Source organism: Drosophila biarmipes, chromosome 2R, assembly GCF_025231255.1.
Source record: "Drosophila biarmipes strain raj3 chromosome 2R, RU_DBia_V1.1, whole genome shotgun sequence".
In the NCBI taxonomy this organism is placed as follows: Eukaryota; Metazoa; Arthropoda; class Insecta; order Diptera; family Drosophilidae; genus Drosophila; species Drosophila biarmipes.
In genome coordinates this window covers 2,358,041-2,385,756 of record NC_066615.1, presented here as the reverse complement: position 1 = coordinate 2,385,756, position 27,716 = coordinate 2,358,041, and the positions used below count along the sequence as shown (strand labels likewise).

At 36.2% G+C, this 27,716-nt stretch overlaps 1 protein-coding gene across 7 annotated transcripts; it reads left to right on the top strand.

Moving 5' to 3' along the window:
* The first annotated feature begins 419 nt into the window (after nucleotides 1–419).
* LOC108021929 (transmembrane protein 164) lies at nucleotides 420–27,466 on the top strand. 7 transcript variants are annotated; one of them, XM_044091483.2, is made up of 6 exons: nucleotides 420–621; nucleotides 4,900–5,041; nucleotides 11,205–11,572; nucleotides 11,632–11,824; nucleotides 11,880–11,980; nucleotides 26,839–27,466. In XM_044091483.2, the coding sequence occupies exons 3-6, from the start codon at nucleotides 11,237–11,239 to the stop codon at nucleotides 27,199–27,201; spliced, it is 993 nt and encodes a 330-aa protein (XP_043947418.1). In that variant the 5' UTR covers nucleotides 420–621; nucleotides 4,900–5,041; nucleotides 11,205–11,236; the 3' UTR covers nucleotides 27,202–27,466. The 7 variants fall into 7 exon arrangements, with proteins under 7 accessions (XP_043947418.1, XP_016946241.1, XP_016946244.1 ...); XM_017090752.3 differs by having other exon boundaries at nucleotides 11,190–11,572; XM_017090755.3 differs by having other exon boundaries at nucleotides 4,900–5,054; nucleotides 11,190–11,572.
* Nucleotides 27,467–27,716: the final 250 nt, after the last annotated feature.

Sequence of the window (27,716 nt, the reverse complement as noted above, 5' to 3'; positions counted from 1 at the left end):
ATATTAAAAAAAAAAAAATAATTTTTTATTTAAATATTCCGGAAGGCATTTAATTTGCATGCTTATATTCTTTATAGGGTCGAAAGCGCCGTCTTCTACATTAGGGTATTATCCCCACTGATTTTCCCGCGCTCTCCAGCATGGTCATTGCCCGTAATCCAATTAGCGACTGTCCGCGGTTTTGCAAACATCCGCAGATACGCATACATACATACGTTTACATTTGGCGTATGGTATGAATATCATATGGTGCAACCCTGGGCCGAAGTCAGCAGGTACAATTTTTGGCGCCTAAATAAGACGAAAGCATAAGAGTGGAAAAGCTTAGAAACGCATGCGCTGAGGAAAAGAAAGCAAAAGCTCGCCCCAAGGACATTGCCATGCAACGAAACTCAAAGCATCAGTCGCTTTCAGGCAGCCGCCCAGCGAAAACGCCTAGTTTTCATGCTTAAGACTGGTATGCAGTCGAAATGTGATTAAAGAAGGGATGTGAATTAGCAGAAAAAGCCGTTTAGCCTTGGTTTTTGCTCAACAGTGTCAAAAGTGCGTCAGAAATCCGTCGCGGAAAATAATCGAGCTGTGCAGTAGACCACGTGGCTGTGGCAGCCGAAAGATCTGTAGGTAAGTGATGTAAAATCGAATAGGGTGCCGCTGATGAGCTTTTCTCTTTTATATTTTCGAAAATGTCCGGTACCTAATTACAAACATATGTACATACATGTACTGTACACACGTAGATGAAAGGAAAATGTTTATCTTTAGGGCTTCTTGCAAATCGGTGTTCCGATGATAAACAACGATTAAAAGGAAAACGAATTTTATCCGTATAAAACTATAAGTGATAAGACGGATTGCAATATGTATTCGAAAACAATGGAAATGCTCCTGCACCGTCCAGCTGTGGAAATACATTCATATAGTACGTATGAATATGGTCATCATGCGTACAAACTGATTACCTAATTGATATTTTTCTACCCGTGACTCGTAGAGTGATCGGGTATACTGGACTCGTCGGAATGAATTTAACGAGTAGACCCCGACCCCGTAAAGTATACATGTACATATGTACATATATGTATTCGTGATCAGGACCAAAAGCCGAGTCGATGTAGTCTTGCCTATCTGTCTGTCCGACCGTATGAACTCCGTAGTCTAAAAACTTTAATAGCTTTTCAATTTTCCCGCACAGCGTTCATGACACTAACACCGTCCAACACGCACATTTTGTAAACAATTAAATAATACTTTGTTCTAATTCTCCATATTTATCCTCTTGCCAAAAATTATTGAAATTATACTATTCACTAGAAAGCTAAAACCAACTACCCTATGTGCCTATGAAAATGAACAGTGAATTGTCAGTGGTTGTACGCCCTCCACTTTGCTTTTCCTTTTTATAGGACTGCACCTGCACTTTGTGGGCCAAATTTATGACCTAATTATTTAAAGCTTCTTGGCGGACACTCGCTCAAAAGTGTACTTAAAAATACGTATCCCCAGTTAAGTTAGAGCTATCTCATACACACTGTTGCTAAATGCCTCTTCCTTTGGGTTTTGGCTCTTGGCAAGTGGCCAACTAACAGTTGCGGCACCTGCCATTGCTGACAAGATTTCATATTTATCTTTTCGCTTTAAAGAAAGCTTTCGTCATAGCTGCACCACCGGTCGATTGAACACTGAAAAAGGCGATGCATACAATGGTCAAAGCTTGTAATAAAATAATTAACAAGAAAGGAAGTTACTTTCGGCAAGCCGTTGTTCGTATTCCCTTGCAGTTATAAGAAATAATTAACGTTAGTAACATCGTGTGAAATTTGTAAGGATTGTTGGTAGCTTTAGTAATATCAAAAAAAAATGTTTTTATTTCTCTGACCGTTTCCTTGACAGCTATATGTTAGAGTAGTCCGATTTTTGTTAATAATTTGAATTCAAAATTGTTTAAAATATCAAAAATTATATTCCCAATATTATAGGATATGTCAAAAAACACCGAAGCTAAAATTTGTTTCATTTTATTTCCCCACCCATTTTCCTTCCTTTCCTATGACAGCTATATGATATAGTAATAAAATTTAATTCGAAATTAAGGACTAATTAAAAAATGTTATTTCCAAGCGTTAAAAAACACCAAAGATATAATTTTTTGATATCATTTTCCCGCCAATTCTCAGGTCGTTCGTATGGCAGCTATATTTTATAGTCATCAGATTTTAATAAAATTTAATTCAAAGCTCAAAACTAATATCCGCCTGGTTCCGACTTATACACTACTTGCAATAGAAAGAAGACTTTTGGGAAAGTTTCGTTCAGACTAGTTTGCTTAGAAACGGACGGATATGGCTAGATCGACTCGTCTTGTGATTCTGATCATGCATAAATATTTTTACGGGGTCGAAAACGTCTCCTTCACTGCGTTGCACACTTTGGACTAAAGTCATTATACCCTCTGCAACGGTAAACAAATGGTTATTAAAAGTTTTATATTAAAAACTTGAACTCTATGATTTTTATGAAAGTATATGAATTGTATGATGGAATTTAAAAAAAAAACAAGAAAGGAAGTTAACTTCGGTAAGCCGAAGTTTATATACCCTTGCAGTTGTAAAAAATAATTAATAATTTTATTAAACTGAATTCGAAATTCTTAAAAATATAAAAATGTACATTTCCAATATTATAAGATAATATGTTAAAAAGCCCCATAGCTATAATTTGTTTCATATTATTTCCCATCAATTATCCGATCGTTCCTATGACAGCTATATGATATAGTCGTCCGATTTTAATAAAATCTTATTCGAAACTCAAAACTAATAAAAATATGTTATTTTTAAGCTAATAAAGTTATATGTTAAAAAGCACCAAAGATATAATTTTCATATTGTGTTTTCTGACTAATTTTCCGATTGTTCCTATGGCAACTATATGATATAGTCATCCGATTTTGATAAAATTTTATTCGAAATTCGAATTCGAAATTATTTTATATGTTAAAAAACACCGAAGATATAATTTTTCAAAATTATTTTACCACTAAATTTCCGATTGTTCCTATGGGAGCTATATGATATAGTCGTCCGATTTTGATAAAATTTAATTCGAAATTCAGAATTATTTTAAAAATGTTATATCCAAGTTTAGAAAAGAATATGTTAAAAAACACCAAAAATATATTTTTTTAAAATTTTTTCCCCGGTAGTTCCTATGGGAGCTATAAGATATAGTTGTCCGATCCGGCTGGTTCCGACTTATATACTACCTGCAATAGAAAGAAGACTTTTGGGAAATCATTATACCCTCTGCAAGGGTATAAAAACTCTTTTTAACGTGGTATAAGTCTAGTGACGATAGAACCTACAGCAAACAAAAATGTTAGTATCAACTTTTGTTTAAGAGTGCCGAATGTAAAAAATTAAGATTGGCACTAGATTTTTACCTCGTAAGAGATGTTTTCGTTTGATAAACATTTCATAAGATCGGAAACATGTGTCTAAAATGTACAAATGTTAAAAACAAGAAAGGATGTTAACTTCGGCAAGCCCAAGCTTGTACACCCTTGCAGTTTAAAAAATAAACAACGTTAGTTACACCATATTATATTTGGAAAGATTGTTGCTAGTTTTAGTGATATTAAATAAAAAAATATATATTTGATTATATCTCATACCGTGTCTTTGGCAGCTAATTGTTTAAGTCGTCCGATTTGTATTAAATTAAATTTAAAATTCTTTAAAATATAAAAAATTATATTTCTAAATATTAGAAAATAATATGTCAAAAAACACGAAAAATATATATTTTTTCATATTATTTCGCAACTAATTTTTCGATCGTTCCCATGACAGCTATATGCTATAGCCGTCCGATGTTGATAAAATTAAATTCGAAATTCAGAACTATTAAAAAATGTTATTTCCAAGTACGAAAGTACTAGGAAGTTATATGTTAAAAACCCCAAAGGTATACATTTTTATACCCTTGCAGAGGGACGTTTCCGACCCCATTAAGTATATATATTCTTGATCAGCATCACTAGAAGAATCCATCTAGCCGTGTCCGTCTGTCCGTCCCTTTCTACGCCAACTAGTCTCTCAGTTTTAAAGCTTTCGGGCTGAAACTTTCCCAAAAGTCTTCTTTCTATTGCAAATAGTATATAAGTCGGAACCAGCCGGATCGGACAACTATATCTTATAGCTAGGAACAATCGGGGGAAAAATAAGAAAAAAAATTATATCATTCGTGTTTTTTAATATATACATTTTTAAATTAGTTCTGATTCGAATTAAATTTTTTAAAAATCGGACGACTATATCATATAGCTTCCATAGGAACAATCGGAAAATTAGTGGTAAAATAATATTATAAATTATATCTTCGGTGTTTTTCAACTTTAACTTTAACCTTCTACGCTTGGAAATAACATTTTTTATTTGGTTTTAAATTTCGAATTAAATTGCATCAAAATCGGACGACTATATCATATAGCTGCCATAGGAACGATAGGACAATTAGTAGGTAAACATGAAATAAAAATTATATCCTTTCTGTTTTTTAACATATAAGCTGATAAGCTTGAAAATAACATTTTTTTAGTAGTTCTGAATTTCGAATTAAATCTTATTTAAATCGGACGACTACATCATATAGCTGTCATAGGAACGATCGGATAATTGGTGGGAAGTAATGTGAAACAAATTATAGCTTTGGGGCTTTTTGACATATTATCTTATAACATTGGGAATATAAATTCAATTTAGTAAAATTATTAATTATTTTTTATAACTGCAAGGGTATGCAAACTTCAGCTTGCCGAAGTTAACTTCCTTTCTTTGTTCATATTATTTTCCCACAAATTTTAGGATCGTTCCGTTCCAAAACGTGTTCTTTCTTTTGCAGGTAGTATATAAGTTGGAACCAGCCGGATCGCACAAATATACCATATAGCTCCCATTAAGAAAATCAATTGATTTGGGAGAAAAAGTTGTGAACGTGTAAATTTGGAACATTTCATCTGTTGCGGACGCAGAGGATATACGAGGTGTGTTCAAAAAGTAAGGTGACTTTGTATTTTCAAGAAAAACTATTAATTTATTTATCAATATTAATGTTGTCCCCTTCAAAGTAATCCCCCTCAGATACAATACACTTATGCCAACGGTTTTTCCAATCCTCAAAGAACTTCCCATTAGCACTTTTATTATCTCTTCAATCGTTGCAAATCTCCGTCCTTTCATAGGTCTCTTTAGTTTTGGGAACAAGAAAAAGTCACATGGGGCCAAATTCGGTGAATATGGTGGCTGAGGCATTATTGTGGTGTTGTTTTTGGCCAAAAAATCTCTCACAAGCAAAGATGAGTGAGCAGGGGCATTATCGTTATGCAAAAGCCATGAATTGTTTTTCCACAATTCTGGACGTTTCTTTCGTATTGCTTCTCGCAAACGGCGCATAACTTCCAGATAATACTGTTTATTGACCGTACGACCATATGGTAAGAACTCCTGATGCACCACGCCATGGTAATCGAAGAATACAGTGATCAAAACTTTGACATTTGATCGAACTTGGCGTGCTTTTTTCGGTCTTGGCTCACCTGGGCTCTTCCATTGTGACGATTGGGCTTTGATTTCGATATCATAACCATATGCCCTTGATTCGTCACCAGTTATGACCCTTTTGAGTAAATCTGGGTCGTCGTTGACGTCATCCAACAGCTCTTGAGCGATGCTCATGCGACGGTTCTTTTGGTCAAAATTCAGCAATTTTGGAAAAAATATCATGGCTCGAGCCAATCGATATACCGACATCTTCAGCAACTTCTCTGATAGTGATTCGACGATTTTCCAAAAAAATTTTCTTCACTGCTTGAACGATTTCATCAGTTGTTGACGTGCTTGGGCGTCCAAAGCGAGGCTCGTAATTGGCATCTTCCCTGCCATCTTGGAAGAGTTTGAAAGGTATTTCGGAATACTACTGACGTTTTTCAAACATGATTATTCGGGTCGTGGGATCTTGGTAAACCTCTCTCCTCTCCAACATAACGAGAATGAATATTAAAAAAGTCTGGAAAATAATATTAATGCGTAAAGTTCGGCAGTCGTCAATCCACACTGCCCCACAAGCTTAGCTGCTGCTTGATCACAATACGATCAGGCTGTCTGTCCTTCGGCCATATTCTCTCTCCTTCACACATTCGTGTGCCAGTGGATCGTCGCAGGCCGCACAATACTCTCCCCTATTGTCAAGGTTGTCGGTCAAAAGTTATGTCATTGTTATTGACCTGCTTCACTTCTCGTCTGCACACCCCCTTGTTAAAGTCTTTATGGTTGATCCTCCTATTCTTCATTGATTATAATGGCGGCGGTGGTTTGACACATGAGATTCTTTCGAGCAATTTGTGTCCTTCCCAAAGGCTGTTGGATATTTTATTATTTACTTTATACCCTACTACAGCTATTACTTGGCTACCAGTATGGATCGGATAAACTAGGATTATTGTTTCTTGGTGTATGCTATCTTGGGAGACTGTTGCACTTAGCCAGCTTCTGGGTTGTGGTTACAAGTAGGTCGATTGTGGGCGTTGTTCTGGCCATACGACACCTATGAATAGCCGAATCGCATTTTCTTCTGCCTTTACCAGTCTGAGTCTGGTTAGATAAATGCACACCCTCCCACCGACTTAAGATTCGTCGCTGTTTCTCTATTTGAATCTTTCTTTGTAGAGGCGTACGTTACATACCACTGTTTTAAAATTATGGGCAAAAGTTTTTCTGTATTCCGATTTGCTAAAGTTTTTTTCTGTTTGCTTAAAAACGGCATAAACGATTTCAAATTACATTTTAAGATGTATAGATATTGAGGTTCATCAACTTTTGATGTACGACACATTGCCGGAAAAAGTACTGTTAAACGATTATTAACATTTAAATTATTATTATTACTTATTATTTATTGTTTAAACATTATGACTTTTCCTATTTCTCAAATGCGGAAACAACAATTTCGGGATAAACTTTAACGTTTATGTATTAGGTACGCTGATATTCAATAGTTGTTAGTTGCATGATTTTATTAAAGTGTGCCAATGTAAAAAAATTAAGAAAATGTATTTACTTAGTAGATAGTACATTTTTGTCACAAAAATTGATATCAGAACTTTTGTTTTTTTGAAGAGATGATTGTTATTTTTATCACGTTAAGAGGTGTTTCTGACTAATAATAAGTAATCAAAGTTAGTAACACCATGTTACAATTTTAATGATTGTAGTTCAGTGAATAAAAAAACTTTTTTTTTTTAATTATTTCATTATTTCTCTCACCGTTGGTTTGACAGCTATATATTAGAGTCGTGACTTTTTAACACTTAAAAATTCTTAAAAATACAAGGAAAATATTCCCAATAGTTTAAGATAATATGTCAAAAAACACTGTAGCTATAATTTGTTTCAAATTATTTAATCACCAATTTTCAGATCGTTCCTATGAAAGCTATTCAAAATTAAAAAACTAGAAGCAATTAAAAAATGTTATTTCCAAGCATCGGAGCCTAAAGTAAGAACACCAAAGATATAATTTAACAAGAAAGGAAGTTAACTTCGGCAAGCTGAAGTTTGTATACCTTTGCAGTTATAAAAAAAATTAATTATTATATTAAATTGAATTCGAAATTCTTAAAAATATAAAAGTTTATATTCTTAATATTATAAGATAATATGTCATAAATCCCCAAAGCTATAATTTGTTTCACATTATTTCCCACCAATTATCCGATCGTTCCTATGACAGCTATATGTATGATATAGTCGTCCGATTTTAATAAAATTTAATTCGAAATTCAGAACTAATTAAAAAATGTTATTTTCAAGCTTATAAGGTTAAAAGTTAAAAAACACCGAAGATATAATTTTTCAATATTATTTTTCCATTAATTTTCCGATTGTTCCTATGGGTGCTATATGATATAGTCGTCCGATTTTGATAAAATTTAATTCGAAATTCAGAACTAATTTAAAATTGTTATAACTAGCTTAGAAAGTTATATATTAAAAAACACGAAACATATATTTTTTAATTTTTTTCCTCGATTGTTCCTAGCTATAAGATATAGTTGGACGATCCGGCTGGTTCAGACTTATATACTATTTGCAATAGAAAGAAGACTTTTGGGAAAGTTTCAGCCCGAAAGCTTTAAAACTGAGAGACTAGTTTGCGTAGAAAGGGATGGACAGACGGACACGGCTAGATGGATTCTTCTAGTGATGCTGATCAAGAATATATATACTTAATGGGGTCGGAAACGACTGCTTCACTGCGTTGCAAACTTCTGACTGAAATTATTATACCCTCTTCAAGGGTATAAAAACATTTTTTTTCCGAATATTTCTATGGGAACTATAAGATATAGTTTTCCGATCCGGAAAAGTTTCAGCTCGATAGCTTTAGTAGAGACTATTTTGCGTAGAAACGGCAACGACGGACGGACCGACGGACGGTAGGAGAGACAGACATGGCTAGATCGACTAGAGATGTTGATCAAGAATATATATACTTCATGGGGTTGGAAACGTTTCCTTCACGGCGTTGCACGCTCCTGACTCAATATAACCTTTGCAAGGGTATTAATATCACTCGTTACATCTAAACGAAGAAACTGTCATATGCATACAGCTGCGGTAATATAATAGTGTTTCCAACGTCCTTTATTAAACGGCCTTAATTTTTGAAAGTAGTTTTATTTCTTTTCTCCTGTTTATATTTAATTAATTTAGATCATACTGTTGGAGAAATTGAAAAGGATATTTGATAACCTAACCACTAACTTTACCATTTGTCACAAGGTATTGAAGTGATTCCGACGAATTTTACAGGCGGATAAAGTTGGTGTGGTGGCACAGGTACAAATTTTTTTTGAAATTTTTCAATTGTTTATAGTAATTATAAGGTGACAATTTTTACAACAGATTCTTAAACGCAACTAAAGTTGCGGCGGAAATCTAGTAATATAATTAAAACGGTTTCAATAACGAAGATTTCCTACCAATCAAAAACATAGTCGCAGGTTAAAGAGTAGGGGGAATAAAAGGTGAAGTTGCAAACACGTGTCAATAGGTGAAATGGGGCAAAACGGATCGGGATAACTGTATTATGAAAAAAAAGAAAGAATACAAGATAATGTTGTTACAATATCCATTGTTAAATTCGCGGGATATAAAAGTTATACATTTCTTTAATTTATTTCGATAACTTTTATCATTTTTAAGGACACAAAATTGTACTTCTTGAAACCGGACAAAGCCGCGGCGTGTAGGCTAGTACGAGGTCTTCTTTATATATTCCTGAACTTATAATGGGTTTTTTCCATCAAGATTTATACATTTTTGCGTTCACTCGAATTCTGGAACAACATAAAACTAAGTTATTGGTTTCCTCGTCGGGGCTGTAACTCCGAATGATAACCAAGAGTTAAAAAATAGTAGTCTAGATGAGGAGCATGTACTCAAAAAATTTCAAAATCGCTCAATGGACCGCGATTTCTTAAAAATTTATGCGCATACGTTTATCGACGGAAATGCATGTTTCTCTTGTAATTTTAAAGTTGCGTATTTTGCTATTAAAAGCAAGTAACTTTTTCTAGGACTTAAAGGTGTTTTGTGGTTTTTATACCCTTGCAGAGGGTATAATAATTTCAGTCAGAAGTTTGCAACGCAGTGAAGGAGACGTTTCCGACCTCATAAAGTATATATATTCTTGATCTGCGTCACAAGACGAGTCGATATAGCCATGTCTGTCTAGCCGTCCCTCTGTCCGTCCCTCTGTCCGTCCGTCTGTCCGTCCGTTTCTACGCAGACTAGTCTCCCAGCTTTAAAGCTTTGGGGCTGAAACTTTCCCAAAAGTCTTTCTATTGCAGGTAGTATATAAGTCGGAATCAGCCGGATCGGACAACTATATCTTATAGCTCCCTTAGGAACTATCGGGGATAAAATTATAAAAAATATCTTTGGTGTTTTTTAACATATACCTTTCTTAGCTTGGATATAACATTTTTAAATTAGTTCTGAATTTCGAAATAAATTTTATCAAAATCGGATGACTATATCATCATATAGCTCCCATAGGAACAATCGGAAAATTAGCGGTAAAATAATAATGAAAAATTATACTTCGGTGTTTTTTAACTTTTGACCTTTTTCGCTTGGAAATAACATTTTTTATTTGGTTTTGAATTTCGAATTAAATTTCATCAAAATCGGACGACTATATCATAAAGCTGTCATAGGAACGATCGCATAATTGGTCGGATATAATGTGAAACAAATTATAGCTTTCAATTTAATAAAATTATTGATTATTTTTTATAACTGCAAGGCTATGCAAACTTTGGCTTGCCGAAGTTAACTTCATTTCTTGTTTTATCATAAAATCTGTAGGAGCCACAGATTTTTGCTGAGCGTTAAAAACAAACTTTCACCGCGCACGAAACCCAGGAATCTGTACATAATACTCAAATATACTCTTTTAGTCTAGGAGTAATGGGTAGAAGCATATCTTAACGAGGTATAAATCTTGTGACGATCGGACCAACGGCAAACAAAAGTTCTGATATCAACTTTTGTGGCCAAAAAGTATTATACGATCTACAAATAATAAAATTTTATCAATTTTGTACATTCAGCATTCGGTTGTATAGTAGATATACATCAACACGGATATGGATTGCCTTACACAGTTAGAAGATCAGGGAACATTAGCTTTATAATAGACTTTACATTAGAAAAGCTAACGAAATAGTGAACATTATTTGAAACTCGCTCGAAGTGCCACTAAATAACCATACGGTCGAAAACAATCAAAACAAATTCAATATTTATAAACTCACAAGCTAGAATTAAGGGAATTAGAATCGAAATTCTTTAAACGCTACATTAAATATGGGTATCTTGGAAAGTATCCCAGAAAACACACTTTTGTCTTTATTAGCCAGAAATTGGCCAAATTCCCCATGGTGCTTCCAAATGATCCTTACTCCGAACAAATACATATGTATTTTTAACGACTTTATCCGAAAACTTTTAAAAACGTCCTGTCCATTGTCCTTTTTTTATTAAGATAAGATTTTAAAACCAGAGAAAATAAATGAGAACAGTTGATCAAAAAATACAAACAAGAGTAAAATTTTAACTAAATTCCAGAATTTTAATCGCCAGGAAAACGAAATCGCAGCTTATATCGCCATAAAATGGGATGGGACTGGGACTGGGCCGTTGGAGGCATATCCGATGATATTCCGAGGACTACAGGGCCAGAATGTATCAATTACATGACAGACAGACGGCGCTGGTTGGAGACGGTACTGTTATCCGCCCTTTTCATCTTTATAATGCACCGCTCTTGGCAACGTCTGGCGCCAATTAAGCTGCCACCACCCATTGAAATTCAGAAACCACACAGTCCGACGAGGCTTTTCCTCCTTATCGCATTGTCCGTGATTTTCGGCATTGAAATGGGCTTCAAACTCTCCGGGCAGTCAATGATATTCGCCCTGAATCCATGCCACGTGCAATCGTGTCTGCAGGTTAAAAATGTATAATGTATTTTGAATACCAAAATTAATTAAATATCTTATTCTTACAGATCTTTCTTCTGGCCGCTAAACCCACGAAGACTACGACAGCACTTTTTCGGATCCAGATGAGTAACCTTAACGGTCCTTTTTTGGCCTTTCTTTTCCCCGAGATTGAGGGTCGCACATATCCCTTTGAGCAGGCCACATATTGGATCCAGCACGCACTCCTCTATATTATTCCTATTTATATTATTCGGAGCGGTAATTATAAGACTCGGAGCTTGGTTTAAAACTTAGTCAGATTTGTTTCTTTCAGGCGCGTACACTGTCGAAGACCTTAGCGAATTTCACTGGTCTCACATTGGTACAGCCTTCATGCTATTTTACCACTTTGTACTTCTATCCCCGCTATCTATTGTAAGTGGCTATGAACTAAAAATTTCCAATATTTTAGCGATATGTTTCCATATCAAAGAAATACCTCATAATTACGTAAAATGTCTTGACGATAGTATGTACAACTTACAAAAGTTACGACATCATATTATGTCTCAAAAAAAGATTTTACACTTGACAAATTTCTATATAAAATCTATCTAAATTAGCTATTTAATTGGGTGTAACGGCCTGAGTCAGTTTGCTTCATTTCTTGCTACTTGTAGAGTAAAAGAAAAGTATGTAACATATAGCCCTCTTTCCCCCACACTTCAGTTTATTTTGTTCGCATCGGATGCTAAGCGGAGCATTAGAGTGATTTACCTCTTAAGAAAAGTCTTTTGATGAGGGCCACTTAATTAATACTTAATCATTTTTTTCACCTAATATTTTTCTTATCAACACTTATCGATTATTTTTAACAAATAAGTTGCCACGACCAACTTAACGACCCGAACTCCCAAAACTTCTTAAACTGGGGGTAGGTGACGCTTTATTTATTTTGTTTTTCGTAAAATACATTTTCATCTTAAAGGCTAATATCAAGGGTTTTGCCTCTAGTCTTTGTACCTCGTTAAGAGGTGTTTTTGTTTAATATCAGAAGTTTAGATAAAGTCAATTAATTTCAGTGATAGGTTTTAAAATTTGTACTATAAGTTCAAAAAAATTAATTAGAACCCTTAAACGGCAACGTCCCCCTACACAATTTGTCATTTTTTTCGGCCCCATACAAATCGTCCCGCCCTAATATGTATACATATGTATTATCACTGTGGGTATCACACGTACTGGCGAACGCAAAAAGATTGCATAAAAAAAACTTAAGAAGTTCCAATTGGTTCGGGAGAAAGAGCAGTGAAAGTATAAAAGTGTAAATTTAGAAAATTTTATCTTTTGGGGCAGGGTAATTTAAATGCTCCCAATTTTTTGTTCTTTTTAAAAAGGGGCGTAGAATGACACCTCATTTGTTACAATCTGATTGCTTGTCATTCCATAAACAAAATTATATGAGACTTAAAATTTACCTTTGATTTATAACACATTTTTTTATAAAAAAATACGGATTGGAACATATTTAAAGTGCATCCCGAATGTTTTATGTTTACGTTTAGACTAAATAAATACTCTTTCAAAAAGTTCTCGTTCGAAACGCTCCAATAAAATATTTCTTTGATACCAGAAGCTTAAATATTTTCCTGTGCTCATTCTTCACCCCTTTTAGCCTCATTTTTTCATTTGGTCACTGCCCTTCTAGTTCACAGTCTATCTCTCAAAACCAAATTTCTCTTAGCACATATTGAGATCCTGTTGGAGTTACTATTGACTCCAATGCAAAATTCATATAACCTTTTCAGAGATGTACTCTTCCTCCAAAACATTTAATGCAATAGGTAATGTGAAATAGTATGTGATAGTTAGTGGACATAGTAAAATAATAGGCAAATATAGAGACTGATTTGACTACATTGATTACTAAATACATTCTCCTCAAAGACAAATGCCCCACTAATTTTTCCACCCATAAAACATTCATACATACATATTAACCTACATAGCTTCTAAAATCCATAGGAAAGTGTTAAGCGACCTCTTTGGCAGCGACCATTTTCCTTTACTAATATATTTGTTCAACAAACTTAAATTTCACACCTTAACTTCCAAACCTTCCTTTAAATTCCAAATTGCAGACTGCAAGAATTAACCAATTCATTGACCCTACGCAAACATAAAAACATATAAACACATCCATTGTATATGCAACCCCTCAAACAACAGACCAAACTTAAATTGAAAACTTGATCAGAACAAGTTGATGTCAGTAACTTTTACCCCTTATTACAACCTCTAAACACATCCTAGCTTACCGGCCCTAGAAATTGAAAAAATACCTCCTTCATTGAATTCCCGTGCCTCCTACACACCAGGTCCAATGCCCTCAAAAAATATTTATCACCTATCTTTACGAATGAATTTGATAAAATAGGCATTCACACAATCTTTCACCAATTAATGAACTGGTAAATAAGTCAACGCATTCTTAATGACATAAATAGCTTTATGGCAAATTTAAAAATCATAGCCAAATCACAAAATTGCCTATCCAACACCTACGTCCTTAATAACGGAATCCTTTTTTGGTTGAAAAATTCCAAATGCTATACATCTGCCAAAAACATAATTGTGAAGCAAATATAATCTGTGGCTCTACAAACACACACAACACCAATTCCCTAAAAATTGTATGACCTATACCCCTTACAATAAACCAGATACAACTGGAAATTTCATATAAACAGACTGAAAACAGCCTTGTTGGCCTTTAGTCAAAGTCAAATACCTGTCCTCTCTCAAATTAAATACCAGCACGACAACGATTATCCAAAACATTAAATCCATCATTATTTCCAAAATAGACTTTGCGCGTCAGTCTCCTAAAAATCCCATTATCTGCAACTAGATCAGCACTGGGAGCACACAGCCGCAGGCCGACTCGATTCCAACTAGAATCGAGCATTGCGGGCTCCGTCATACGACAGACATGTCCCCTCTAGGTATTCATACTCTTTAGTTGAATATAAGGTACACTTAAAAAAAGTCATACGGTAGTTTTTTCAATTTGCATCGGTCATGAAATAGGTTACTATAATGCCATTTAAGTCAAGTATGAGCCATTTTTTTTGATGACGCGAGAAGGTAACTTCGTAATACCCCTCACTTCCCTATTGGCAAAATACTCGGAGATCCAATTTTCACAGGACTCTCCTGTGGCCAACCTCGGACTACCAAACGCATTCGCCATGGACAGAAAGAGGTGGTAATCAATTATTGCGAAATCCTGACTATACGGTGGATGCAAAAGAACCATCCGAGCTTCCGAAGCTTCTAGCACAACACCATTCTTCTACATGAAAGTTGTCTTCAAGCGGTTCAGTTGTTCAGTAGGTCCGAACCGAGCTGTTGGCTATAGGGTAACATCTCATAGTGTATGATTTCCTGCCAATCCCACCAAACCCACAGAAGAACTTTTCTGGACGTCAATCAAGGGTTGCCCACCGTCTGGGACATTTCCTTGCCAGCTTAATTCTTAAAAATATAAAAAATTATATTCCCAAAATTAAAAGATAATATAAGATATAACTTATTTCATATATTTTTCCCACCAATTTGCATAGTCGTCGATTTAGATAAAATTAAATTCGTAATACAGAAATAATTAAAAACTTGTATTTTCAAGCGTAAGAGGTTATATGTTAAAAAACACCAAAGATATAATTTAAAAACAAATTTTTTCGATTATTCCTATGGGAGCTATTAGATATAGTTGTCCGACCAAGCTGGTTCCAACTTATATACTACCTAAAAAGGAATGAAGAGGTTTGGGAAAGTTTCAGCCAGATAGCTTTAAAACTGGAGATTAGTTTGCGTAGAAACAGACGGACAGATGGGAATGGCTAGATCCATTCGTCTAATGATGCTGATCAAGAATATATATACTTTATGGGGCTGGAAACGTCGTCGTCGCGTTGCGAACTTCTGACCGAAATCATTATGATTGAGTAGAGTGGCACCTGCTTTCTTTCACCTGTTACATACTTTTCGACGAATCTAGCGTACCCTTTCACCTTTTTTTATGATAAAAATTTTAATATTATTAAAAACATCAATAAAAAAACGAAGGGAAAAGTTAAGTCGATGGCCTTGGCTATCAGGTACCCTTTACCAAAGATAAAATAGACTACTAGATTATTAACAAGCATGTGAATTCTCGATCTTCCTAGTGTCCGTTGGCCGTGTCGGACTTTGCTAGTGCAAAATTTAACAAAATAGGCTTAATGTCTTTTTCTTTTGTGCCATCGAGTGCTTGTGTTGAACATTGCCTGAACAGCAAATAGTTAATCTTTTTGCCAAACATATGGGGCGTTCTTATACAAACATATTATCTATTTAAAGCCAACTTTTATTTTTATTTTTGTGTGAGATCAAGCAGGAAACCGATTGTGCATAATGTTGCATATATGGTAACACGGGTTAGTTACCACTATTTGATTTATAGATTTTATTAGTTTTATTATAGTTTTACAGTTTCACAATTACACGTTGTTTTCTCGAAGCTTGACGGCGGCAGAAAGAGTGAGACCAGTCAAGTTTATTCAATTTAGGATTTTTGGTCTTAGTACATTTTCATCCGCTGTGTCGCTTCTTAGCCTGGACCGCCACAGTACTCCCTCCCTAGTGACGACGTCACGATGTTATGAATTGGACTCTTCGCTTCTCGTAGGTTCGTGTTTTGCCATACTTTCAGGTTGGTCCAGTTGGGCATCCCTTCAAAGTATAAAAGCGTGCTTAATTCTGTCCACAGACACTGCTACTTCTTTTCCGTCGACACAACGTAAATACTCGGTCATTATTACGATGTACAACTTTAAATGAGCACTTGTCTATTCCTTTAAGACGAAACATTTTTTGGTTGATATGGTGTGCAGCTGGAGTTGGACGTATTTTTCGAATCTGTTCGCGAAAAATACTAATAAAAGTGGCAGGATCTGGTTTTGCATCTATGTCTTCGAGCATCTCGGCAGCCGATGAGTTCAGATCCTCCTTAAAACACGTCCGAAGTCCTAGCAAAACGACAGGTAGCAGTTCTAGCCAAAGAGTGTTGGGGTGACACATCATCGCTGCCTTGAAAGACCTGTGCCATCTTTCGACCATGCCGTTTGACTGTGGGCGATACGCAGTCGTATATATGTGTTCACTTCCCATAAGCTTCGCCAGTTCCTTGAAAAGCGCAGATTTAAACTGAGTGCCTTGATCAGTCGTTATGGTCTTAGGTGCTATCGCCACCATCTCAGCAGTGACGTTTGTGCTATCCCTTCGGGCCAGCGGGTGAATCTGTCTATCATGGTGAGGCAGTACCATGATGACGATATCCAGATGCACGTGATTGAATCAGATGATTGTGCCGTTTGATTTTAGCACGTTGGCAGACAGGTCCTGATCCATTCGATAACATTTTTCCACTTTGCCGCAATTGCAAATTTTTGCTTTATTTGTTGCAGCGTCGTTCTTCCGCTGGGATGCGAAAGTCTGTGGAAAAAAGAGAAAATTTTGTTGCGAAGAGTAGTGGGTACGTACGGCCGAACGGTGTTCGTTGAAACATCACAATACAACAGAACATTGTGCCTCCTAGATTTCCTGTAGAGTGACCGACACGGGCATGTTGATTGCACAGAGCCTAGAGAAGGCATCTGCAACTGTTTTTTCAGCTCCTTTGACGTGAACGATTTTAGTCGTAAACTGCGAAATATATCCCAGATGACGGAGTTGCCTTGGTGACGCTTTTTCCGGCCGTTGCCTAAAAGCATAAACGAGAGGCTTGTGGTCCGTTTTGATGCAAAATATGCGACCCTCGAGGCAATGCTTAAAGTATTTTATGGCTTCATAAATGGAGAGCAATTCCCGATCGTAGGTGCTGTATATTTTCTCAGTGTCCGTGAGTTTCTTTGAGAAAAAACCAAGGTGTTGCGTGTGGCCGTCGATTGCCTGTTCTAATGCGGCTTCGATAGCGAAATCAGAAGCATCACATACCAGGACGAGTTGTTAAGTTTGACTCGGATGAGCCAACAGTACCGCGTCTATAACACTTTGCTTGCATACCACAGAGGCGGCGATAGGATCTGGAGTCCATTCGACCAGGCGTTGGTCGTTTTTTTTTTGACATTCCTCAGGAGCTCTGAAAGTGGTACCTGCATGTGTGACGAACGGGGCAGGCACTTTCGATAATAGTTGATGATGCCGAGGAATCGTCCGAGTTCGCAGATGGTAGAGGGCCTCGCATAGTTTTGAATAGCTTCTACTCGATGACTTGGAGGTTTGATTCCGTGCTCATTGATGATGTAATTCAAAAACTGCACCTCGTCCTGGCCCAACTGACACTTGCTAAGGTTGATGCTGAGTCCATGGCTACGAAGGATCTCCAAGACGGCACGAAGATGATTTTCGTGTTCCTCAGGTGTGTTAGACATGATTAGACGATAGTCTATATAGCAATAAACAAAGTCGGTGCCCCGAAAAATATTGTCGATGAATCTTTGGAAGGTTTGCGTAGCACTCTTTATACCAAATGGCATATCGAAAAATCGATTATGCCAAATGGAGTGCAAACGGCGGTTTTAGGAATATCACACTCAGCCATTGGAATCTGATAGTACGCCTTGATAAGATCGAGTGTAGAAAATATTTTTTTCCCGTGTAGCTGCTCCGAGAAGTCATGGATGTGAGCAATTGGATAACGGTCAGGTACCGTTATAGCAATCAGCTTGCGATAGTCCCCGCAGGAACGCCAATCACCATCCTTTTTGCTGACCATATGTAATGGGCTTGACCATTGGCTCTTGGAAGGGCGGCAAATACCTTCATTGATAAATAAGTTTATTTCTGCTTTCGCGGTGATTAGCTTCTCATCAGACAGACGGCGTGCGCGATCGGACTTCCAGTGGTTTCTATGTAGTGTTTTACATCGTGTCGGGTGCTTGTCCTATGTGCTGGTATGGTGACGTCCACGAATTCCTGCAGGAGATTTTGAAATCTGTATTTATCATTAATGGTAGACAGAGAGTGGTGTTTCGCGTCCGAAATCAAAGCCGGGCTCGACAAATTGGTGTTTGCATCAATCAGTTTTTTGCCCTTGATTTCGACGAGCAAGTTAAAATGGGACAAGAAATCGGCGCCTATGTTAGCTAACTCGGTAGTGCCAGCGGTTACGTTGCTTGAGGCGATGGCAAAGGTGCTGACAGAACCCATGGTTTCTAGCATTTTCTCTGCTACTTTTGCAAGTTTCTCGAGATCATTCTCCGATAAAATAGGGCGAATGTTTTGGGGCATCTCGGCAAGGAACAGTGTGCGGATTATCGACTCGCTGCTCGACTCAGGAGCCAGACGACGCATATGAGCCAGAATTTGCGAAGGCTTCAGACCAGCAGTTCCTCCTCCTTGAAGTAGGCGGCGTAGCTTAGATTCGGCTGACTCCGCAAACTTATCGAGCAACCGAAACTTTAAAGTATCATTCTTGTTGGCCGCTGGCGGTTGAGTGACTAAATCCTCCACAGTCAAAACAACGTTTGGATCCAAATTTACGGTGATGTAGTCAAATTTGTCGTCATCGTTGTTGACGCCGTGCAGACGAAATGAACGTTCCACTTGGGCGAACCACAATTGTGGGTTGTTGCTTGTAAATTTTGGTAGGTGAATTGTTGCTCGTGCCGTGGGAGCCGTGTTAGCTGATTGCGCTGAAGAAGAGTTATCCTGCAATGCCTCCACTTGGGCTTGCAGATCTCTGATCGTATCCAGTTGTTGCGACTCGTCGGTCATGTTGAGGCTGGCGTCGTTGTCAAAGATTAACCTTCTAGGAACAAGCGAGCGCAGGATGTACCGGCGTTCGACGGGCATACACTTTTTGATGTGTTGGTGGCATCGCTTCAACTTTGTGTGTGTGTGATTGTTACTAAAACTCTGAAATTCTGTGCAATTTTACGCCCTTGCGTAGATTTCAATATGCTTAAAACTCTTTAATGGATAGTTTGACTTGAACAATTTTCATAATGGACTTAGATATTTACTATCTAATCAAAATTGCATTAAACTTTTTGGAAATGAAAGCAAGAGGCAGAGTTTGGGAGTCTGTGTAAAAAATACAACATTAAAACCATGTTTTGTAGAATTTTCATTAAAAAAAACGAAATAAATGACAGCAGTCAAGCTCCGTAGGCGTCATAAGAAAAACAAAAACCAAAAAATGCATATTTGGAAAAATGTGTTCAAATGGATTTTTGGTAACTCTTCGAAGTCAACAACATGATTTTAGCCTTTATGATTATAAAATTTAAAATTATCACTACAAAAAAACGTAAATACTATACCCCCGTTAAGCTGAGATTTGATTATTGATCATTGATTTTTAAAATACCAAATTTCGGAGTAGTTATCGAAATGTTATGTTAACGAATTATTTGTTGTACGGTTCTTGGTACTGTAGTACAAATTAAAACCTATTTCTGGTAAAAATTTAATGTTTACAAAGGATGTTGTTATTGAGAAAAATTATAAAAACCTGCCCCCTTTGCATAAAGTTGGCAGCACCGCCCTTTGGGGTATTTCACCACTTTTATTGGCCAATATTAATAACTCGCTCAGTTTGAAAGATATCGGGCTAAAACTTTACCAATCTCTTTTTATACTTTAAGGCAACGTATATGTGAACACAGACTGTATCGAACAAATATATCCTATAGCTTTCGTGTAATCTTTTTTTTAGTTAAAAGATTAGTAGAATAGTAGTTTTAATGTTAAACCTAAATTTAAAATTGTGTCGAAATTGAATAATAATATGTTAAAGTTTCCTTTGGAACAATCTTCGACTTTACTTAGCTTCCGCGAAGCTACACTAGCCGCTTTGATCAACAAGCTTATGTTGCCGCCCTCAAATAAAGCTGCCGTATTCGGGATCTATTTTCTCTAGAGCTGCAAAAACATCGATGGTAGCCCCATCAAAAGTTTTCATAGTTTGCGGACTAAACAACGATTCTATCACGATAGTGTCGCTCATATATAAACATTAGGGGTATTTGGGATAAGGGATATTGTTAGATGCACCTTGGAAAACATCCTTTACAGAGCCCCTGATTAGCGCTTATACCAGTTGGGGCATCTCTAATTCACGTTACTGCAGTTATAAAAATTTTTTAAAAATAATATAGCTTATAGCTTTCATTACCTTATCTTGCAATGCTCCAATGGGTCCTGTATCTGTATTATGGACTCAACCTTGTTAGACCTCTGTTTCAACTCTATATTTTGTTTTACAAAATTGAGTAGCGAAGATTTAGGCTTTAAAATGGGTTCCTTCTTGGTATGGGGGAGAAAAGAAAGGGTTTTATCAAGTAGAGATACGGCTTTATGCGCATTAAAGTGGAAACTGAAACCCTCTTTTTTAAACCGTGGTTCTAAGGGGTCTTTCTTTAAAGGAAAACAGTCGTTTTTTAAACTTCTCAATTAAAAGAGTGCACAGTTCTTCTCCATCTTTTGTTCTAACTGCTCCCCATTTGGGAGAAACTGAGCACAAGGTCATTCGATATGGGTATTACGCATGATACAATTACTTTTGTTCTCAAAAATAATTAAGTTGTAACTTCATCGAAAGGAGCCAGTACAAGCTTAAAAGAACAGGATAAATGTACTCCTTGGCCAACAGTATACGCTCTATCATTTTAAGCGCGCTGTTCCGGTACATACCTCTTGTATTAAGCTGTACGGCTTGTCGACTCATTGCGATTTCTTAAACATTCCGTAGGCGATAGTTCTGCATTTGACAATACGTTTGCATTTGGTCGAAATCGTTCTATTTCATTTTATAGAAAGCAAGTCCTGTAGATCGAGGTTTAGGTATTACGCGTAGCACGGCGGATGTCCCTTTCGAGCAGCTCACATACCTTTATCATGCTGCTAGCATTATCTGTTACTATTGCGTTGACTTATGGTTACAGATTCCAGTTAATCAGTTCTGCGCGCAATGATGATGAGATGTTATCAGCAGAATGATTTGTTACACATAGGAGTGGCTGCGTTGACAAGACTACCGATCTCAGATGGAACTTTTCGCCATTCATTTATATGGAACCGGAACTACACCGGAATCACCAGAATTAGAATATTTCTGTCGAAAGAAAGTTAGTATATATTAGATTTTCCGTATGCAAAATGTGCGTACCTTCTGATGGGAATTTTTTGAAAAACTATCATGATAGTTTTAAAAATAAAAGATACTATCGATGGTTCCATCGATTTTTTTGGCAGCTCTAGTTTCCTCTTGCCTCGAAGGTCAGACCGTCTAGACGCACTTTGAAACTTCCATGTCTGCACTATAGACTGGTTGACCACTTTTTGTGGGCGAAATTAATAACTTCAACATAAAAGAAAAATATTTGAGTTCAATTTTTATAGTTGGGTTTATTTTAAGCAAAAGAACAAATTTTGAGAAAAAACGGTGTGGCAACGCCCCTTTTTGGCAGGACTTATGTACATGTTTTGTCAGGCTTTGTATTCGGTGTCAAGTTCCACATCATTAAACTCAATTGGATCGTCTTTAGTATTAATCTAATCGTCATCAGAAAATGTATGCCATATCTGGCACATCGCTCATACGCTCAGGCATACATGCTGATTGGATTACTAATTTATTATTTCCAGCCGTGGACCTTACTAAACTTGAAAATGCTCTTCTCTAAGTTCTTTATCTCGACAACAAATAATGTGTAATGATGGCCGGCCTGTCGATCTCTTCTTCGTACTAGTTTTACTGTGGGATGTAAGCAAAAATCAGAAATTTGTTTTGAAGAAAATGTATATTTATTTTATAAGATGTCAATTTGTGTGACAATCTAAAGCAAAAATATAATCTTTGGCATCTGCACAAACTTTCTATAAAATATTACCCGCTCTCTAGCACTCTTGGTCGCTACAACCAAAATTTCGAAAAAAGAATCCAAACTTGAGGTTGTGATAAAAAATAAATTGCGACGAAAGTGCGCAAAATTGCACACCCTTCAACTGTTTCGGTTCGAAGCCAACTAGCATGACATCTCTAAAATAACTTCAAATTCGATTTGCATTGCACAATAATTGGAGCAGTAGCAAACTATTCTGCTTTTCGCGACCAAAGTCTTATGCCTTTTATCTAGGTCAAAAATATCAACTTTGGCTTTGAAAAAACTTAGATTAGTATCAAATAAAATTTAATAAATGCAAAAATCCTGCGATCGTAATTTCAGAATCTTTAATCAGCCAGACTGGAACAAATAATAAAAGACCACGTATGAATACGCGTTCGCATCAGGCGGTATCAAACAAGACAATGTTAAATGTAGAAGGTATAACCAAACAAATTTGAAATTTAGAATTAAATAAATTAAAAGAGCAGATCGGTCACCTAAGATCGCCGTTATCTCACAAAGAAAAGGGTTGAATATTATCAGGTAGTGATTAGAGATCCAAATATTATCTTATGAGATCATCAAAGCTGTTAGGGGTTATAAAGGTGAAAGCTGAAATAGCTGTGGGACAATAAGCCAGAGGAAGTGAACGGGTGAATAAACCCACAGCTATTTGCCTTCTTAATATTAAGAAATAAAATTACGAGAATGACAAATGGCCAGACATGATTTTGTCCTTAGCGTGCATTTATATTATCGAACAAGAATTAAGAGTAATAAGCCAGGAAAAATTATTCATAATGGATTATTACGTTACAATTACAATAAAATGAACCCTACTAATTAGTAAAACAATTATGACCTGACACAGGAAGACAGCACTTTAATTCAATTAATTCACCTGAATTAATAAATGCCATAGTTATAGTTGAATAATTAGAAAGCAACAACATGAGGGTTCATTTCGGAAATAGTTTCTCGACCACTCGGAGAAAACATAGTGATCCAAACTCCGGTAAAAATGTCAAACACATTTCAAGCGCAATCCAAGACAACAAAACAATAATTATACAACCAGCGGAAGAATGATAATTTATGATTAAACCATAACAAACAATCAGAACAAAACTACTTATGGTTATTACAATACATATATAATCTTATTAGCTTTGGCATCAATGAATGATACCATAATATTCTTCAGTACTTGTTAAAGACGAACTAATTCATCATGTTGCTTATATTTTTTAGGATTTTTAAAAGTTACAATGTTGGAAAAAAATATGAGTAAAAACCAGAAAAGAAATTTACTTCGACAAGCCGAAGTTTGTAAACCCTTGTAAGAAATAATCATAGTTTGTACGTGAGCGGATCGAAATAGACCTATTCGAAATTCGACTTGGCTTACTTCAAACATGTTGTCTCGCTTGCATGGTTTTCATGGCTTTTGAACTTCACGCCCGCGGAAAACGTTGTACGATAGACCAGCTGCTAAGGAGTCTGTCTCTGATGCTGAAGGTACCAGGTTCAAGAAAGCCCCAAGGCAGAGTATGCTTTAAGTGTTTAAGAATAATATCTAAAATGTCCTTATAATTGTTATAACAAAGCTGCATTTAAATGATTTAAGATTTCAATAAAAAAAAAATAAAAATAAATTTGTCGCGGGGAGGACTCGAACCACTAACCCTCAGGCCTGTGTATCAAAAACGATGCGCTAGCCCTCTGAGCCAACACTTGATTGTGACCAAAAAAAAGCTTTGTCAAAGCTTTTTTCTGGAAAAAAGTGATACCGCTAATGTACAAATGATATTACCGAAATATCGTTTTTAACATTTTGATCATATCAATTTGATATGTGCCGTATCAAGGCCAATTTGATATTGAATTTCATCAAATTAACCATCATATAATATCAATTTATTTTCTGTGTAGTTAAAAAGTGTTATTTCTAGCCATGCCCGTATGTCCTTCCGTTTATACACAAACTAGTCTCTCAGTTTAAAGCTATCGGGCTGAAACTTTCCCAAAAGTCTTCTTTCTATTGCAAGTAGTATATAAGTCGGATCTGCCGGATCGGACAACTATATTTTATAGCTGCCACAGAAACTATCACGGACAAAATTTAAAAAAAAAGTATATCTTCGGTGTTTTTTAACATATAACCTTCTAAGCTCGGAAAGAACATTTTTTAATTAGTTCTGAATTTCGAATTAAATTTCATCAAAATCGGACGACTATAATATAAAGCCGTCATAGGAACGATCGGAAAATTGGTGCGAAAATAATATGAAACAAATTAAAGCATTGGGCCTCTTTGACATAATAGCTTATAGTATTGGAAATATAATTTTTTATATTTTTAAGAATTTAGAATTCCATTTAATAAAAATCGGACTACTCTAACATATAGATCTATAAAAATGGTCTGAAAAAAAGGAATGAGATAATTTTTTTTTAATATTACTTTTCACATAGGGTTACTAAAGTTTATTATTTCTTATAACAGCAAGGGTATACAAACTTCGGCATGCCGAAGTTAACTTCCTTTCTTGTTTCAACTATATGATATAGTCGTACAAGTTTCATAAAATTAAATTCAAAATTCAGAACTAATTAAAAAGTTGTATTTCCAAGCGTAGAATAAAAGGGTATACCAGATTCGTCGGAAAGTGTTTAACAGGTAGAAGAAAGCGTTTCCGACCCCATAATGTATATATTCACGGTTAGGATCACTAGCCAAGTCGATCATAGCCATTTCCGTCTGTCCATATGTACGCTGCGATCACGGAAGCGATACAAGCTAGAGGAGTCAGACTTGGCATGCAGATTCCTGGGCTTCCTGCGCAGCGCAACTTTGTTTCAACGGGGTGCCGCGTCCACTCTAACGCCCAAAATCCGCGAAAATCTATGGCGCTTAAAGTTTTTATGCTAGAAAAAAAATGTAACTGAAATGTGTTTCTTATCAATACCTATCGATTGACCTAAAAAAATGTGCCATGCCCACTCCACGCCCCCAAACCGCCCGAAACAATATCTCTTTGCTGCTTTTATATCTCCATTTCCCTTTTGCTTCCTTAAGCTGATTAACGGGTATTCTTTCTCGTTAAATTTTGGTTTACACGCGACTTCTGCACTTAACCTAAGATCAATTTTAATACTCCTTGGGTCGTGGCTAACGGTGCTTACCAATCTCACTCGCTAAATCATGAATTTTTCTGGAATTTTCTTAGCCCAGACCCGACGAAAAGCGTTTCCGCCTCTCGCTCACTCTTATGGCTAGCTCGCGCTTTTCGTCGATATGAGTACTAGTCTTGAACTGTAAAACTTGTCGGACCTAGTTTAACTTATGAAGGTAATTTTTTTTTTTTAAATAACCCTTTTTTATTTATTGTAATGGGTAATTCATTTCCTTTTAATATTGTTTATTTTAATAATCTTTGTTGGTATGTCAATTTTTGGGATTTGCTGGAAATATTGACTAAATTCACAGATTCAGCAAAACAATTTTAAACGCATTATTATTTTTGGTCTTTGGATTACATTTTATTTAAATATTTTATCAGAAATTTAATTTTTTGATAAGGGTATATCGTTAAACGTATTAAATTTTAGAAAAAATTTAATTCACAAGTAGTGATATTACTTTGGTGTAAAGTAGTCTTAGAAGGCTCTAAAATCACTGTAGTCTACGTAGTGACAAAGCGAGGACGCGAAGAAATGAAAATCAACAATAATTGTCTGATTGTTGTGAGTTATGCATCAATGGAAAAATATTGCAAAACCTAAAAGAATTGCATTCCAAGATTTAAAAAAAAATGAATTGGTTTGGGAGAAAAAGTGGAAAAAGTGTAAAAGTTAAAATTTTTAAAAAATACGCGTCGAATGACACCTCAACTGTCAAAATCGGTTGCTCCGTTCAAAAAAAATACGCAAAACAAGACTTTCGGGTTCCTCCCAAAATGAGAATTTTATTTTGTTTGCCAGTTTGTCCCAAAATGTTATTTTAGAGTCCTGAAATTTCTAGATTGAATGTTAAACAGCTAAAAACAAGAAACACTAGTTCTACCACTTTGGGAAAAACTAGCTAGATTGGATAGAAAATAGCTATTAATAGCTTAATTTTTTATAGCAGTAACTTACGAGCTTCTAAAGCTTTATGTTATTAGAAAGGTATTTTAAAATGAGTACACCTTTCGAGTATGACTTGTTTAAACATAAAACCAAATATTCTGGCCGTCCCAGATTTATTAGGACTACATTTAAAAGTTTATTAATTTAAAAGACAAAGACTATAAAATAGTCCATATTATCTATGATCATAAGCACATATTACTGATACCCCCTTCTTCTCTACAGTTCACTGGCATCAATCTGGACCACATGCTGTGTGCAGCGATGTCGGATCCTTTTCAGGGTCCCAACTACCGCCTCTTCGCCTGTTGCCACCAGACCTTGCTGTGTCCCCTGCTCAGCAAAGGAACGGTGCTGCTATTTTGCCGCCGGTGCAGTACCAGCCTGAAGAGATCGGGTGACTTACCGGAGGTGAGGAGCGAGGCGGATCAGTACACGTTGACTCCAGCCGACTACGCAACGCAAGTGGACGTGACCATGCGGCATCGATTTAGCAACCAGGAGGCGGCAGACGAAGGTCATCCGCATAAGGCCGGCGACTTGTCCTCCCTAGCGGAGTACGCTATGCCGACGACCAAGATCGACTAGCAGAGTAACGTCCATGGGACCGATAATTGTCTACTGCTTCTATTATGCCCGTCAATTTACGCACCGCGTAGGGCACCTTCGGTCCACATTTTAACGCTAGACGCGTAACCGAATTATACTGAAATACGAAGGATTTCATGAGAGAACTGTGAACAAAGACGTGTTGAACAAAGACGTGTAGATAATAACAACTAAGGCTAATTTTTGTGCTCATCGAGGTTATACTTCTAAAAAAAAGAAAAAAATAAACATCAATAGAAATTTATCCTTACTTTTTTGAAAAAGTTTAAGCACAGCAAAAATAGACAATTGTGTAGATTTCTAAATTTGTAAGTCGATGGAGAACAACTAATAAATTTAAAATTAAAATCTGCCGCCATAAGGGAACAGCTCTGAAATACGCAGTCGATCTGGCAACATTCGCAAAAGAACTTGAGTCGGTGGGCTGGTTCACTCTTTCATGGTTCACTTGTCCTAAGCTTCTGCCAGGTCAATAATCGGTTGAAATAGTTGAG

Coding starts and splice junctions, on each gene's coding strand:
- LOC108021929 (XM_017090756.3), top strand. CDS start 11,237: ATGGGATGGGACTGGGACTGGGCCGTTGGAGGCATATCCGATGATATT. Junction 11,573..11,631: donor ACGTGCAATCGTGTCTGCAG/GTTAAAAATGTA, acceptor TTATTCTTACAG/ATCTTTCTTCTGGCCGCTAA. Junction 11,981..26,838: donor TTCTATCCCCGCTATCTATT/GTAAGTGGCTAT, acceptor TCTTCTCTACAG/TTCACTGGCATCAATCTGGA.